Below are 14,003 nucleotides of genomic sequence, written 5' to 3'. Positions count from 1 at the left end.
AGCAGAATATTTATACATTTATTTATAATGAAAGTATGATTCTAATTATTTACAACACATAACAAAGACAATGTTTGTACAAGTGAGCCAGCACGGTCTTTCCATGTGCGGCGGCGACACCCCCCACCCCCCATTTTCAGAACTACGTCTCCCGTTCGGAAAGCTGAGCGGCACGCCGTCGCAGTCCCGCACGCCGCTGCTCTCCGTACAAGAGTTCTTTCTGCAACAGCCTGCCCCACTAAGAAAGCCCGTGTTGCAGTTCATGTCCGTAAAACAATCCAACAACTTATTCCCGGGTTCCACTTCCGCGCTTCAAGGCAAGAGCAAGGCCTGCGCTGAGGTCCTGGCGCTGTGTGGACCTGGCTGCTGCCTGCCTTTTCTTTGTTAAACCACCATGAAACAGAAGGGGTAGAATCAAGTGAGTGAATGAGTTAAGAGATGGGGGCAAACCTCACGAGAAGGAGTTCCATCCAAACTGCTGAAGGGGAACGAAAGGCGCGGGGTGACTGGAGAAGGTTAAGTGCTATAGCGCCAAGTCCACCTGGGGATTAGCGGCAAGATGAACCCATCCAAAAAACTGAGCGCACCCCCGCCCCGACATTTAGCTAGAATGAGAAGTTGTGGGGTTAGTAAAACCACATTTTAAAGAAAAAACAGTGCTGAGTTACAAGAGATGCTTAAAGTAAAACTCATAATTTGTCTTTAGGAAATGCAATCCTCAAATTTTTCAGAACTACTGCATATTCTTTTCTGTTGCTGAGTCTGAACATTGAAGCCGGGGTCACCGTTAGCTCAACAGGACTGCAAACACAGGCTGACAGCGGGAACACTCAAAACATGAACACCAGGTGTCGAATGAGGTCAGTGAAACTGACTCTTTACATTTTTAAGTTATCCTGGAAAAATGGGAAATGTGGACTGACATGCTCCCTAGTTTCTCTTTTATGGTACTTCCCCCACTGTATAAGGGACTAGCCCTGTCAGAATACCATTCCAAATATTGTTTTTTTTTTAATTGTTGTAGCAGAAAGAAGGATTTTAAAAAATAACGGAGCCCTTTCAAGGGGGAAATACTGAACCTTTACCTTCTGCAAATGTAAAAACAATGTGTATTTGCAAAATTCACTTTGTAATATACATGCATTATTGCTAGAGGGAAAAAAAAGACGAATGAAAACTCTCCTGCAGCTTCTATGGCGCCATCCAAAATGGCATCTGTTGTTTAGCTCGCTGTTGTGAGGAAGGGTACTGGTATCCCAGACTCCATCCCTGTGAAAAAGTACTTGCGTTTTTATGGCCACCATGTTCCTCCTCTTCATCTGATGAATCTCCAGCATATGCTACTAATCCAAAGCCCTTTTCTGCAGTTTTCATCTTCTTAGCTTGATGATCTAGAAGAGGAAAACAAAACAATCCCCCCAGCCCCCAAGAAGGAAAAATAAAAATAAGAAGAGATAAAATGCCCCAAAACGAGTTAATAAAAAAAAAAAAGATGTTAATTGTAAATTGTTAGTTGGACACCATTTTGAGGTCACAAGGCCAATGGTCATCCAAGGTCGAAGGCCACACGAAACAGCACCAGCAACAGCACATGTGATCCATCAGAACCATGTAAGAGAACAGAGAAAGAAGAAAGAAACACACAAAAAAGGCAAAGTTAGCAAATGGGTCTAAGTGATGGCAATTTCACCGTTAAAGAGATAAAATACGTAAAGAAAAGTAGAAGTTTTGTTCAAAAGAAAGCTAACAGAAGAGCAACCTCTGGGGCCAATACTGCAGAAAAACTAAGGTTAAACAGACTAACATGATGTGCCTTTCAGGTCTGCAGGTACTAAATTACCAGGAGAGTTAAAATGATTACATGTTTTACCAAGTTGCAGATGCTTGATGTATGAAAGCCCTACAAAAGGGTGAAATCTGACAGCACTTCTGTTGTTTGCAGATAAGGTAGACATAATTCATGTCTGTAAATACACACCTGAACCATAACTCCCACTGATACTCCTTAGTGCCTCTAGAGATAGCTGTTCACAACGTAAAGCCACATATCTGTGTTACAAAATAATCCCATGAGATTCTGTGCCTCAGCTGGCTGATGGGTCAAAAATACCTGTCTTTGGTCCTTCACTTAATTACGCTCTCCTCATTTGTACAAATATTTATTGAAGTTTTAAGAGAAGTATCATGTGTATAATCACAGTGAACATAAGTGATTTTAGAGCAGTGCAGTACAACTTCCTTTTCACTTAAACAATGTGATGTAAAGAACAGCCAAAAAAAATATCACCACTTCAAATGAGTGTTTAGACCAGTGTAAACTCATTTGGGAATGGAAGTTTGACTCACATGTGTATTTTATTCATTGCACTCACCATGGTTGCCTGGTAAAGACCCCACGCCGTTTCTTTCTTCAGATTCCGATTTCATCCCAGTGACAGGAAAAGCTGGCGGAGGCATCAACTGCCTATTTAAACCAATGCAAGCCCTTATTTTTTCTTTTTTTGAAACAAGCAAAGAGTCAAATATAATAGCAAACAAATTCATAACTCAGTCCTTGACCTGAGGAGCTTAATTTTTAATTGCCTGTCTAATCTAGCGGCCTTCTACGATGGCACGGTTGCATCAGTGAACAAGGCAACTGATGTCACCTACCTGGACTTCTGCAAGGCCTTCAATATGGTCCCTCCCAGCATTCTTACCTCTAAATTGAAGAGAAATGGCTTTGATGGATGGACTATTAGATAGCTAAGGAACTGGCTGGATGGCCATGTCCAAACAGTTACAGTCAACGGCTCAATGTCCAAGTGGAAACCAGTAACAAGTGGTGTCCTTCAAGGGTCTGTATCAGGACTCTAATGTCTTCACCAGTGACACAGACAGTGGGATCAAGTGCACCCTCAGCAAGTTTGCAGATGATGCCAAGCTGAGCGGTGCAGTCTATACGCTACAGGGAGGGGATGCCACCCAGAGGGACCCTGACAGGCTTGAGGAGTGGGCCCATGCGAACCTCACAAAGTTTAACAAGGCCAAGTGCCAGGTCCTGCACTTGTGTCAGAGCAATCGCCAGTATCAACGCTGGGAGATGAATGGATTGAGAGCAGGCCTGCTGAGGAGGACTTTGGGGGTTCTAGTGGATGAATAATTGGACACAAGCTGGCAACATTCACTTACAGTCCAGAAAGCCAATCATGTCCTGGCCTGCATAAATAGCAGCATGGCCAGCAGGTTGAGGGAAGTGATTGTCCCCCTCTACTCTGTCCTCTTGAGATCCCACCTGGGGCACTGTGTCCAGCTCTGGGGTCCCCAGCAGAAGACACGGACCTGTTGGAGCAGGTCCAAGAAGAGGGCCACAAAAATGATCCGAGGGCTGGAACACCCCTCCTATGAAGAAAGGCTGAGAGGGTTGGGGTTGCTCAGCCGGGAGAAGAGAAGGCTCTGTAGAGACCTTATTATGGCTTTCCAATACCTAAAGGGGGCTCATAAGAAAGACGGAGAGAGACTTTTTACCAAGGCCTGTAGTGACAGGACAAAGGGTAATGGTTTTAAACTAAGAGGGCAGATTTAGATTAGATATAAGGAAGAAATTTCCTGAACGGTGATGAGACACTGGCCCAGGTTGCCCAGAGAGGTTGTGGATGCCCCATCCCTGGAAGTGTTCACGGTCAGGTTGGACAGGGCTTTGATCAACCTGATCCAATTGAAGATGTCCCTGCTCACTGCAGAGGGGATGGACTAGATGACCTTTATGAGTCCCTTCCAATCCAAACCATGCTATGAAATAAAATGCAAGCCTGACAGTCTTGCGGCTCAATACACTGGAGTGCATAAGGAAGAATAGTGACGCCTGATGACTTCAAATAGCTAGGCTGAATTTAGGACTACATACAAGATGCAGAACATAGAAAACTTTACAAATACCCTTGATGTATTTCATAATGAGCAGAAGACAAAATGGACTATCAAGTAAATCCTTCCCTGAAATTTCAGGCTGCAAAATTCCAAGTTTACAGCTTTTCCAGGTTTGTTTTAAAACTGGAATCATTTAAAGTGCAAGTGCTAACCTATTTCACAAGAATATCCTGTTATCTCAAGAAGTTGGCAAAATACCAGACCCAGACAAAGCAGGAGTACACAAACTTAAGGAGGAATGAAAATTAAGCTGTTTTCATTAGGTAGCACAAAAAGGTAACCCTTTTATCCCTTCTCCTAAAAAACCCACCCCGAACCCCAAAAAACAACCCCCAAACCACCCACACAAAACCAAAAAACACCCCAACAAAACACACACAAAACAAACCACCCCCCGAACCCCCAAGTGACAGAAGAGAACATGAAATACAGATAACCTCTGAAATAAGCTTTCCATCAGAATCAGAAGAGACCTGAACACAATTCTTCCATCACTCACCTGTCCCTCTCTCTCTCCTTTCCTGAGGAACTTGCTGGCTTCGACCCGGCTCCATCGATTTCACTCTGACTGGAGAAGCCTGTACCTAAATTAGTCATATGAATGGGTCCATGCTATGAGCAGAAAAACACACGGCATTAGCAAATCTACAACTACAACATAAGCTATAGCTCCTTAATGATAATGATAGGAAACCCAACTTTTCAGAGCATATTGCCAACTAGTAGAAGAAACCACTAATTGCCATTGTTAAACAAAATGCTTTCTCCTAAAAATACTGAGGGTAATGTAGTAAGAAACATGCCTGAACATCAGTATGGAAGACACCTCATCACGTGCTCCACCTTTCCAGTAGTTCAGGACAGTAAAGATAGCTGCAAAGTTCACAATTGATTTATTACCTCCTTGCTCAGGTAATTCTGAATATGGTATAGACCTCATGCCACAGTGAACTCTGCTCAAGATACTAATTTTAGGTCTAACATATAGGCAGCTCCTTATTTTCTTTAGGCAAAGCTTTTAAGGGCTGCTGCCTGTGAGCAGGGGTGTATCATCCCAGAAGCATTTGCAGAAACTCCCTTTTCTCATATACAAGTCTGGAGAAGAACTTAAAATTATTTTTAATAAAATCAACTGTTTAACATTTGCTATCTCAAAAAAATAATAAAAATCAAGCTCTTAAAACTAGGCCTCTTGAAATCCTCTCAAGTGCAACCTGCAAGAAAGGTAAATGGGAAAATCTGGAAGTTATTACCACATTTCCCTTCCACCCCTCAAACAAGCCCAGTCAAAAGACCCACAAAAAAGAAAACAATCAAAAAAACAAATCATCTCCCTTTAAACTAACCAGTAACACACTGTTGTCATCTCTTTGACCTGAACGCACTGCTATTCTTCATGAAAGATTAAGGGTATGGAAAGTAAGCTCCAGTGAACCAAGTCAGTTTAAGAACAGTGCATCCACTCAAAGAAATCAAAGCCTGGTCTCGATGTGTAACAACGGCTGCCATCTGCCAAAGGTCTTGCATGACTGTTGTCACATAAACTGTGCTAATAACAACGCGTGTCCAGCCAAGTTCCATTTTGCTGAATGAAGTAAAATTGCCAATTTTATTCCACCTGATATCCCAGCAGTCCTGACTCTCTCTCATCCGGTAGTTCCTCAGTGAAGCGTCTCTTTTGACCTTGTGGATGGGGTTGGACTTGGGGCTGCGTACCAGTCGGCACGGTTGTTTTTACTGGGGCAGCAGGAAGAAAAGGACCACTCAGCGGACTCTGGCATGCAGAAGTTGAAAACAAAACACAATAAAATTTGATAATACCCATGTAAAGTATTAACTGAATGTACAGTTTCATACATAGGAGCAGAACACACGACTAGTTTCTCTTTGCAGAGCCTAAGAGAAACTAAAAGGAAATTCACAACTTAAAACAAGTATTTCATTTATAGAGTGCTCCTGCCTCAAAGTAATCACTCTCTAACTCAAACTCATTGGCCCTAGAGAGCTGTATCACAGCCTGCAACGACACTTTTCATAAACGAGTGACCGCCCCTGGCAAATATCCTTTATGTTAACGGGTGGCTATGACATGAAAAATGCAGCCACACCAACAATTTACTTGCTTAGACAGAAGCATCAGCGAAGCAGCAACCAAAAAAATGCCCTAAAGAAGAATTATCCATCTGGAACTACTTTATTGTTAGCAAAGAAGCAGCTTACTAAGTTGACAGCTATAGGGCAAATAATTAATCTGTGGCAGTACCTGGCCAGTGCTGGCTGGAGGCTGTACTTGAGATATTGGATACTGTGTTGGCACAGGCGGAACTCCTGTAGGTAGCGTTGTTAAGACTCCAGGTGCCAACGGCACTGCAGGTGGTACTATGCCTGGTACACCATATGGTGGCTGAACTTGTTGTTGAGGAGGGGGAACAACAGGATAACCAGACTGATACCCATTGGAAGGGTAATATGATGGCTGGGAAGGTACACTATTTATAGCAGCAGGCTGTGTGAAGCCTGGTGAGAGAAAGGGGAAAAAAGGGTCATCTTCAATTCAGCATCACAAAACCAGTAAAATTAATTACCAAATGCAAAAGAAGCTGGACTCCTTTTCAACTGAAGGACTTAACACAAAGACTTCTGCAGGTAAATAAATTCCATAAAACTAACTGTAAGCACTGCTCTGCGGAACACAACTCCAAAAGCTTCGTTATTGCTAACGTTTACCTGCTAAGGGTACTGCAGTGGTTATCTGATTCACAAATCGGGAGTATTCAGCATGAACCTACAAAGGATTTTAAAAGATTAGACAAAACACATCTGTTTAATATAGTAATCTTCTGCAGGCAAAAGGCATCTTACCATGCATCTCCATAAAACTGTAAGGGGACTTTGAATCCAGCACATACGATGCACAAAGACAGCGATAATCCAAACATAAGAATTGAAAATAAAAACCAACAGACCAAAGCCCTGCTGAACATCCCACTAATCCTGCTCATCTGTGACAGATTTGTGTAACATACAGGATAAACCTCACAGAAAATACAGAGCAGCAAACTAATGACTTAAGCAGGGACAAAAACACTCAAAGTCAAGGAATCTAAAAAGCTTCTATATATTTTTCAAAAGACACTTTGTAGCCCATACTCAGTTATCAATACTAATAGATAGGCTATCTCACAGGATTTTATTTGCATTCATATAAGAAAAGCTGAGAAATTAGTTCTTTACGTGTACGTGCGAGAGGCTAAATTTTTTTTTTTTTTTTTTTTTACAACGATCACTTTAGGAAAGACAAAGCAGACAGCGTGGCTCTGGACAACTTTTAAAGCTAAAGCAAGGGAATCTACAGCAATCAGAAAAAAAACAGGACTCCTTTATGTTTGATACAGTCAGACAGTTTCCACCCCCCTGTTCTGCTCAGGAAGCATTTGCATTTTTTCCCCTAAACTTCCACTATTACAGCTCCATCCTGAGAAATGTTTATTCACTGTACAAAAATCAGACAGCAGTACTTAGAAGGTAAAACCTACTCGCAAGTTAGAACACATGGACAGTTTTGCTGAGACCATAAAAAAAAAAAAATTATTAGCCAGGCACACGCTAAAGTTACGAAAGGCTCTGAAATCTATTGGTAAGAGCTACTCACAGTTTGCAACAGGTTCTCACATAGCTTTTTAGCAGCTGCCAAACCTTCTGGCTTTGGGTGACTGAAAACATATATAAAAAAAAAACCTCATAAGCACAAATGTTTCCACCAAATCTGAGAGCTAGTCCTCTCACCAGGAACCTGCTGCCAGATCTTATCCCTTTCACGAGTGATCAGTCACCTCAACAGTACTCTAGCAGCTCTGCAGCTGTTTAGCACAACCGTGAAAAAAAGTGATGAGTATCTGTTTTCTAAATGAAAATTCAACTTAGTCTAAATACTGCAAGAGCCCAGCACAAAACACTGACTTGACTGGTCAGCGCATTTTGTATTCTTCCCTTAAAGCTCAACATCACAAGCCAAGCCCCAAAACAACACAGCTTTACTGTGTTCCTGATAAACGCAGTATCTTACGGCTGAATATCACTTTATACCCTATCACCGTATTGCTGATATCGTTATCACTTTAGAGATGTCCCTATTAAAATAAGACAGGTTCAAAAACGATTTCATTTGCATTAAGTCAGTCAGAATTAAGAATTCCCTGAAGTGATTAAACATTAAGCTACATCCATGACTGCTCACTGGGATTTGTATTTTATTTTATTAAAAAAAAAAACCTCATACCTGATGTAGATGTACATGGGTTCAAAAGCTTCTCTGCCTGATGCCGGTTCTATGCAACCTGAGCCCTTCCCACGAAGAAAGACTTTGGCACCTGTTTCAATCTGAATGTGCTGCAAGTAGGAGCAACCAGGCCCTTCCACCTTCTCCTTCACATTAAACGTAGGTACAGCATGTTCCAGACCAACAAATAACTTGTCCTGAACATAATGCATCTATAAACGTAACGGTAAAAGGTTATTATTTCACTCTAAGGATTAGCATGTTCATTTCACTGGAGGGCAGAAATCTTATTTCTATGACAGTCAGAACACTGAAGTGTCAGATGGCGCAGTCAGCCCTTTGCTTTTCTCTAAGTAGGACTGCTCTCTCCATCCTTTTTCTTTTAGGAGGCTACTGTCATCTGAGTATCACTCTTCAGACTCAGTCTGATTAGACCTCCAGTTTTCACAACATGCAAAGGGTTTTGGGGGTTTGAGGGTTTTGGGGGGTGGGGGGGGGAAGAAGGGCTGTGTTCTTGTAAGCAGTGATATTCAATGAAAGTCACATAAATTAATTACTCACCCCTGACTGGAATGGAGGTTTTTGGCCAACTGCTGGAGACAACTGGGTAATAGGGGCTGGCTGGTGATAGACAGTAACCGTAGCTCCATTGAATGTTGGACTAGAACCTGTGGCTGCTTTCACTACTCCATTAGTAATTATCTCTTTAATTCGGTTAACAGCTCCTAGTTGACAGAATATGAAAATCATTTATATTTCAGCCCTCGCCAACTGCCCACATTAACCAAATTGTGAGATGACTAGGTTGCTTTCCCACGTTCCGTAACAGCAGATCTACAGGCAAAAAGATTCAATCCCACCCTGATAAAGCTTAGGCTGATACATTCACGTGGGCAATTTTTAGCCCACACATTTTAGCAAACGCTAGAAACATCGACATTAACCCTGTACAAAATTTACACCTGCATGAACGAGCTAACACATGAAAAATTGTTTACTGGCTGTGGAAATCAAGGTAGATACAAGTGGGCAGCTTCAAGTTTCAAGAGACAACTGGGAGCAAGCCCACGAACTGATACGCAAAACAAATGAACACCTGAACAGTTTATAGTTTTCCTTTTTTCACAGCAGGCTCAGGCAAGACAGGAGCTCTTTGTGCTTCTGACAGAAATGTAGATATTTCACAAAAAATTTTCATATGTGTATATTAAAGGGAAGGTCTCCCTGTCATGCACCTTTTGTAATGGGATCTCAGAGTGTTATCACAAACAATGAGAGAAAAAGCAGAATGCTTTGTACACTTACTGTCAACCAATTCCCGTGTCTGACCCTGGACGTGAAGATACAAAGGACGATCTCTGGAAAGGAAATGTCAAATATTCCATTAAACCCACAGAAAACATACAATAATGGATTTAATCTAATTATATTAGTCATCTAGACACATAAAGTCTTCCATAAAGATTTCAAATACTATTCAAGTAAGGATGTAAATACGTAGCCATTGAATATTACAGTGCTCAGTAGGCAAAGCTTGGCACTGAAATCCCAAAAGATTTAGAAGTTATTTACATGACAACTTATGCACAAGAGATCCACTACAGTGTTCAGCTGGAAGAAGTTCTTCACAGCCTGATCTGTCACATTTGTGGCTTCTTTGTTGGTTTCTTCTTTTGGTTTTATTTATTTTTATTTTATTTTATTTTTATTTCACCCTATCAATATTAGGCAGGTAGGAAAGCAGCTATGCAGTCAGTACTATCATAATGATAAACATATTCAAAACACTCAATAGCCAATTCGCTCTGGCACCCAAACATGGCACTGCTCACGAAAAACAAAACAAACAAAATCCCCACCACTTAACCACCCAATGAGAAAAGGAAAAAAAAAGCAGAAACCCCCAAAATGAAATACAAACCCGGGTCCCACTTTTGCCTTCTCTTCTGTAGTCATGAATCTCCCTCGAGTAGAGACAGCTGCTCCACTCAGTCGACTTATCTACAAACAATTAAAAAACCCAGTGAGACAAGTTTACCAACAATAAACAAAGCACACAGATAAAACCCCAAAGCAGTTTAAGCTATGTTGTATAAAAAAAGACCAAAGACTGCCCACTAAAGGATACTAGCTACGCTACCTTACCTCATGATATGACTTTTTATGGAACAAACCAATAAACTACTAAACAAAGAGTCTTAGAGGACATGGATTTTGTAAAAAGAGGAAACAGCCACTGAACATAGTTTCTTGCAAGCTCTTTTAACCCCCCACACAGGTACAAGTGGGTTGCCAAGCCTCACAATCAGGCGTAGACCCTGAACGTACCTCATCCTGAGTCTGTCCTCTTGTCAGCAGGTTTCTGCACGTGAGGGGGACATCATTGATTTCTACCTCTGCCACCACAAGGTCATCTTTGCTTTTACTTGTAGCCGGACCTTTTCCCAGAGTCTGCAGCTTCAAAGACACCCATTGTAAAATACCAGAGGTTGGAAAGCAGAGATGAATGACATAACAAGTAAATTGACCCTAATACTCTAGACGTGACTATCCTTTTCATTCTTCCCTTTCAGCTATCGAACCCAAAAGCTTTAAAAATATTAGCAAAAAGCACATTATATCTACTACTTAAGAATCTACTTCTTCACAACCTTGAGCCCAAATAAAATCACTAGTTTTCTCTTCAGCATATTTTAGTATAACAAGTAATTACTGTTTCTGTTCTATAAATTGAGAAACAGATGCACAACCAAGCTGCAAAGTTGCTCAAATGGAAACCAAGGCATCTTATACTTGAACTGGCATCTCTGACAGACATCTGAGAGACTAATAAAACACTTAATTCATATTTCTCTCAATTGCCCTTACACAGACATAGAATTTCTGTTCAAGGTCTAAACTTATCCACACTTTGACTGCATTCCCCCTCCTTCTTTTTTTAAAATAAGGGTGTAATATTTTGTGTCGGTATCCAAGTGCTAAGAGCGAGCCACGGAACCACAGACAGGTTCAGAAGATATGGCATAGGAGTTGGAGTTACAAGAAAGACCATACAGCTTTGTTCACATACAGAGAGTTAGGGAGTACATCCTTCTAAAAATCTGAAATGCTTTTGGGGGCATACACATAAAAACAAGACTCTATAAAAAGGGAACCTTCCAGTAACATCCAAAAGGTATCTATCCACTCTCATAAGTATCACACGAAGCACAACACTTGCATGGCAGCCAAAAGGCAGCCTTAGAGGGACATAAGTCTAATGCATTGCACATGCATGTTTCTCCATTTCTTCCACACTTTAACAAAAGAAAAAAAGTACATTTATTAACCCACTGGCTCCTTAATTTCCATCTGCTCACAGTGCAAAGTGCTATCAGAGTTAATTACTCTAGAAATGTCATCACTGACCGTTTCCTAACAAAAGCAACATATCCAATAAAAAAATAATCCCATTAGCAAATTAATAATTGGTTAAGCCGTTCTCACAGCGATACATTTTGTCACAGGATGCCAGAATGCCACCAGAGCTTATGGAAAAAACATAGGTGGAAGAATGAGACATCACAGTATCTTCTAATTTTTAGGTGTCTCAAACTGCCAGTCAGTGAACAGACTTCATGTCCATCCGGTACTGACTGCAGAGGCTACCTGAAACCAAGCCACCCGTTCTCCAGCGCTGGAAATTTCACATCCCCAGGTGGATGTTAAGTGTTGAGAAGCAGACACTATCGTGCAGCAAACAATGTGTAAAACCACCTAGGATGGCTGACAGCAATGATCAAAGAAACACTCACTACTAAACCCTGCCTATTAAAACAGCTGTGATGATCATTTTGGATACCGAATCCACAGAGAACCAGTTACAGTGAATACACGGAAGGCCACATTGGCCACTCTTTCTTATATTAACTGGGATTAAATCCAATGACAAAACATGTACTCATTTTGATGCTGCCTCATAAGGCAAACCCTTAGAACACAACTGGCAGTCCCACCAATACTCTGCATGTGAAAAAGAAGATACAAGGCACAGAGAAAACATACCATTCAAATTAACTTTGCATTTGAACAAGTTTGGAAGGAAACCTGAAACAGGCTTCTAAACTTGGCTCTAGCACAGGCCAACAGCGTGTGGAAAAGCAAGACTTTTCCTGTCACTGAACTTGGAAAACTGGCTTTAAGTTACACTCACTGTAGAATTGAAAAGTTCTGTTGGAAGGGACCTACAACAATCATCTAGTCCAACTGCTTGACTGCTTCAGGGCTGACAAAGGCTCAGCTCGGGGCTGACCAGAAGCTGACCAAGTTCTTTAGACCTTGGACACAGAGCTCCTACCGATAACTTGTTTAAGCATGAAATTAATTTGATCTCATACTTTCAACTGGCTGCTTTATACACCCGTTTTCACATCAGCTGTACTACTTGGAAAATACTTCAGAAAAGAGTTTATCACCTTCCTACAGATCGCTTTGGTTAAGCCTTACAGAAGAGCGGCAGGACTGACCTTACAGCTCTACCGCGGGTTTCTGTTATTCAGAAAAAAAAAAACCCTGTGATTTTACGATTGTTTTTGTTGTATCGTACTTTACGAAGCAAACCTCCATCATTTCCCGTCACACTGAGAGCTATTCCAAAAAATAACGGTCGCAGGTCTCCAAAAACCAGACGTGCCGCCCGGCCTCGCCCATCGCCCCCGGGCCTGGGGGTCCCACCGGCACGGCACGGCTCCCGCCGCCCCTCCGGCCGCCCACCTTGTCCGCCGTGCTGGCCGCCGGCTTCAGCTTCCCTTTGGCCATTAACATCGCGTTGATTTTCGCGGCCACGGCCGCGGCCGCGTCCAGCGCTCCCGAGGGGGCTGCGGAGCTCTCGGAGCCCGCCACCGCGGAGCCGCCATCTCCGCCGCCGGGAAAGGGGCGTCCGGGCAGCGGCGCCGTGCCGGGGAGGAGGAAGGCGGGGGCCGGGCCGGGCTGGTCCCACTTACTGCGGCGCCTGCAAGAGAGAGAGGCCTCAGTCCCGGCCAGCGCCCGGCCCGCTGCCCCGGGGGAGCTCCGGGACCTGCCGCCCCTCGGAACCGCCGCCCCAAGGCCCTTCTCCAGGGGAGGCCGAGGACGCGCGGCCCAGCCTCACCCGCCCGCGGCCCCAGCGTCGCGCTGCCCTCCGCCACCCGCTGACATGGCTCCGGCCCGGCTCCACCGCCTCCGCGCCAGCCGCGGCGTCACTTCCGGCCTTGAGCCCGCCTCAAAACGCCCCTTCCGGGCATCGCCACAGAGGCGGCGAGGCGCGGCGCGGCGCGGCCCGCGGGGAGGGGGGGGCGGGCCCGGAGCCGACACCGGGCGGGCGAGGAAGGCCGGGCCGGGGAGCGGTGCGGTGCCTGCCCCCACTCTCCTGGCGGGCCACCGGCCGCGCAGCGCGGCGGCAGGGGAGGGGCGGGACAGGCCGGGGAGCGCCCGCGCCGCGGGGCTGCCGGCGATGACATCACGGAAGAGGGCGGCCGTAGTCGAGCACACGCGCTGCGGGCACTGCAAGCAGAGACCTCACGCACGCGCGCTGCCCCCCTTGGCGCGCACTCCGCCGGTCTGCTGACGCACGCGCACTGTCACGTACAGCCGCTGTCAGCTGTTTACGCGACGGTGCTGCCGCGGGGCAGCTGACGCATGCGCGCTGCCCCCTACCGCCTTGGCGAGAGCGCGGCCTCCGCAGTTCCCTGGCGCATGCGCACTGCTCCCTGTTGTGCGGGCGCCTCACAGCCGCGGGCGGTGGGGGGGAGCTGTGGCCATTTTGAGCCCAGGGGCTGCTGAGGTACAGCTAAACCCT

At 44.3% G+C, this 14,003-nt stretch overlaps 1 protein-coding gene and 1 non-coding gene across 5 annotated transcripts; both read right to left on the bottom strand.

Annotated features, from left to right (window-relative positions):
• Window positions 1–4: 4 nt before the first annotated feature.
• Window positions 5–13,646, bottom strand: KHDC4 (KH domain containing 4, pre-mRNA splicing factor). 4 transcript variants are annotated; one of them, XM_064475108.1, is made up of 15 exons: window positions 13,317–13,431; window positions 12,941–13,178; window positions 10,517–10,645; window positions 10,110–10,189; window positions 9,494–9,546; window positions 8,750–8,913; window positions 8,189–8,400; window positions 7,562–7,622; window positions 6,637–6,694; window positions 6,173–6,426; window positions 5,528–5,683; window positions 4,409–4,521; window positions 2,373–2,464; window positions 1,979–2,049; window positions 1,158–1,391 (listed from the first exon to the last, which is right to left on the bottom strand). In XM_064475108.1, the coding sequence occupies exons 1-14, from the start codon at window positions 13,361–13,363 to the stop codon at window positions 2,015–2,017; spliced, it is 1,692 nt and encodes a 563-aa protein (XP_064331178.1). In that variant the 5' UTR covers window positions 13,364–13,431; the 3' UTR covers window positions 1,158–1,391; window positions 1,979–2,014. The 4 variants fall into 4 exon arrangements, with proteins under 4 accessions (XP_064331179.1, XP_064331177.1, XP_064331178.1 ...); XM_064475109.1 differs by lacking the exon at window positions 1,979–2,049 and having other exon boundaries at window positions 5–1,391; window positions 13,317–13,646; XM_064475107.1 differs by lacking the exon at window positions 1,979–2,049 and having other exon boundaries at window positions 5–1,391; window positions 10,517–10,639.
• Window positions 8,502–8,630, bottom strand: LOC135318253 (small Cajal body-specific RNA 4). Its single transcript, XR_010376572.1, has one exon. It is a non-coding gene; the product is annotated as a small Cajal body-specific RNA 4 (non-coding RNA).
• Window positions 13,647–14,003: the final 357 nt, after the last annotated feature.

Source organism: Phalacrocorax carbo, chromosome 28, assembly GCF_963921805.1.
Source record: "Phalacrocorax carbo chromosome 28, bPhaCar2.1, whole genome shotgun sequence".
NCBI lineage: Eukaryota > Metazoa > Chordata > Aves > Suliformes > Phalacrocoracidae > Phalacrocorax > Phalacrocorax carbo.
This window is presented reverse-complemented; position numbering and strand designations above follow the sequence as displayed.

Bases quoted from the DNA above. Each gene is read 5' to 3' on its own strand.
- KHDC4 (XM_064475109.1), bottom strand. From the start codon at position 13,363: ATGTCAGCGGGTGGCGGAGGGCAGCGCGACGCTGGGGCCGCGGGCGG. The intron at 8,401-8,749 runs GTGAGTAATTAA...TTACGTTTATAG, and splicing joins AACCTCCATTCCAGTCAGGG to ATGCATTATGTTCAGGACAA. The intron at 1,392-2,372 runs GTGAGTGCAATG...TTCCTCTTCTAG, and splicing joins GTCTTTACCAGGCAACCATG to ATCATCAAGCTAAGAAGATG.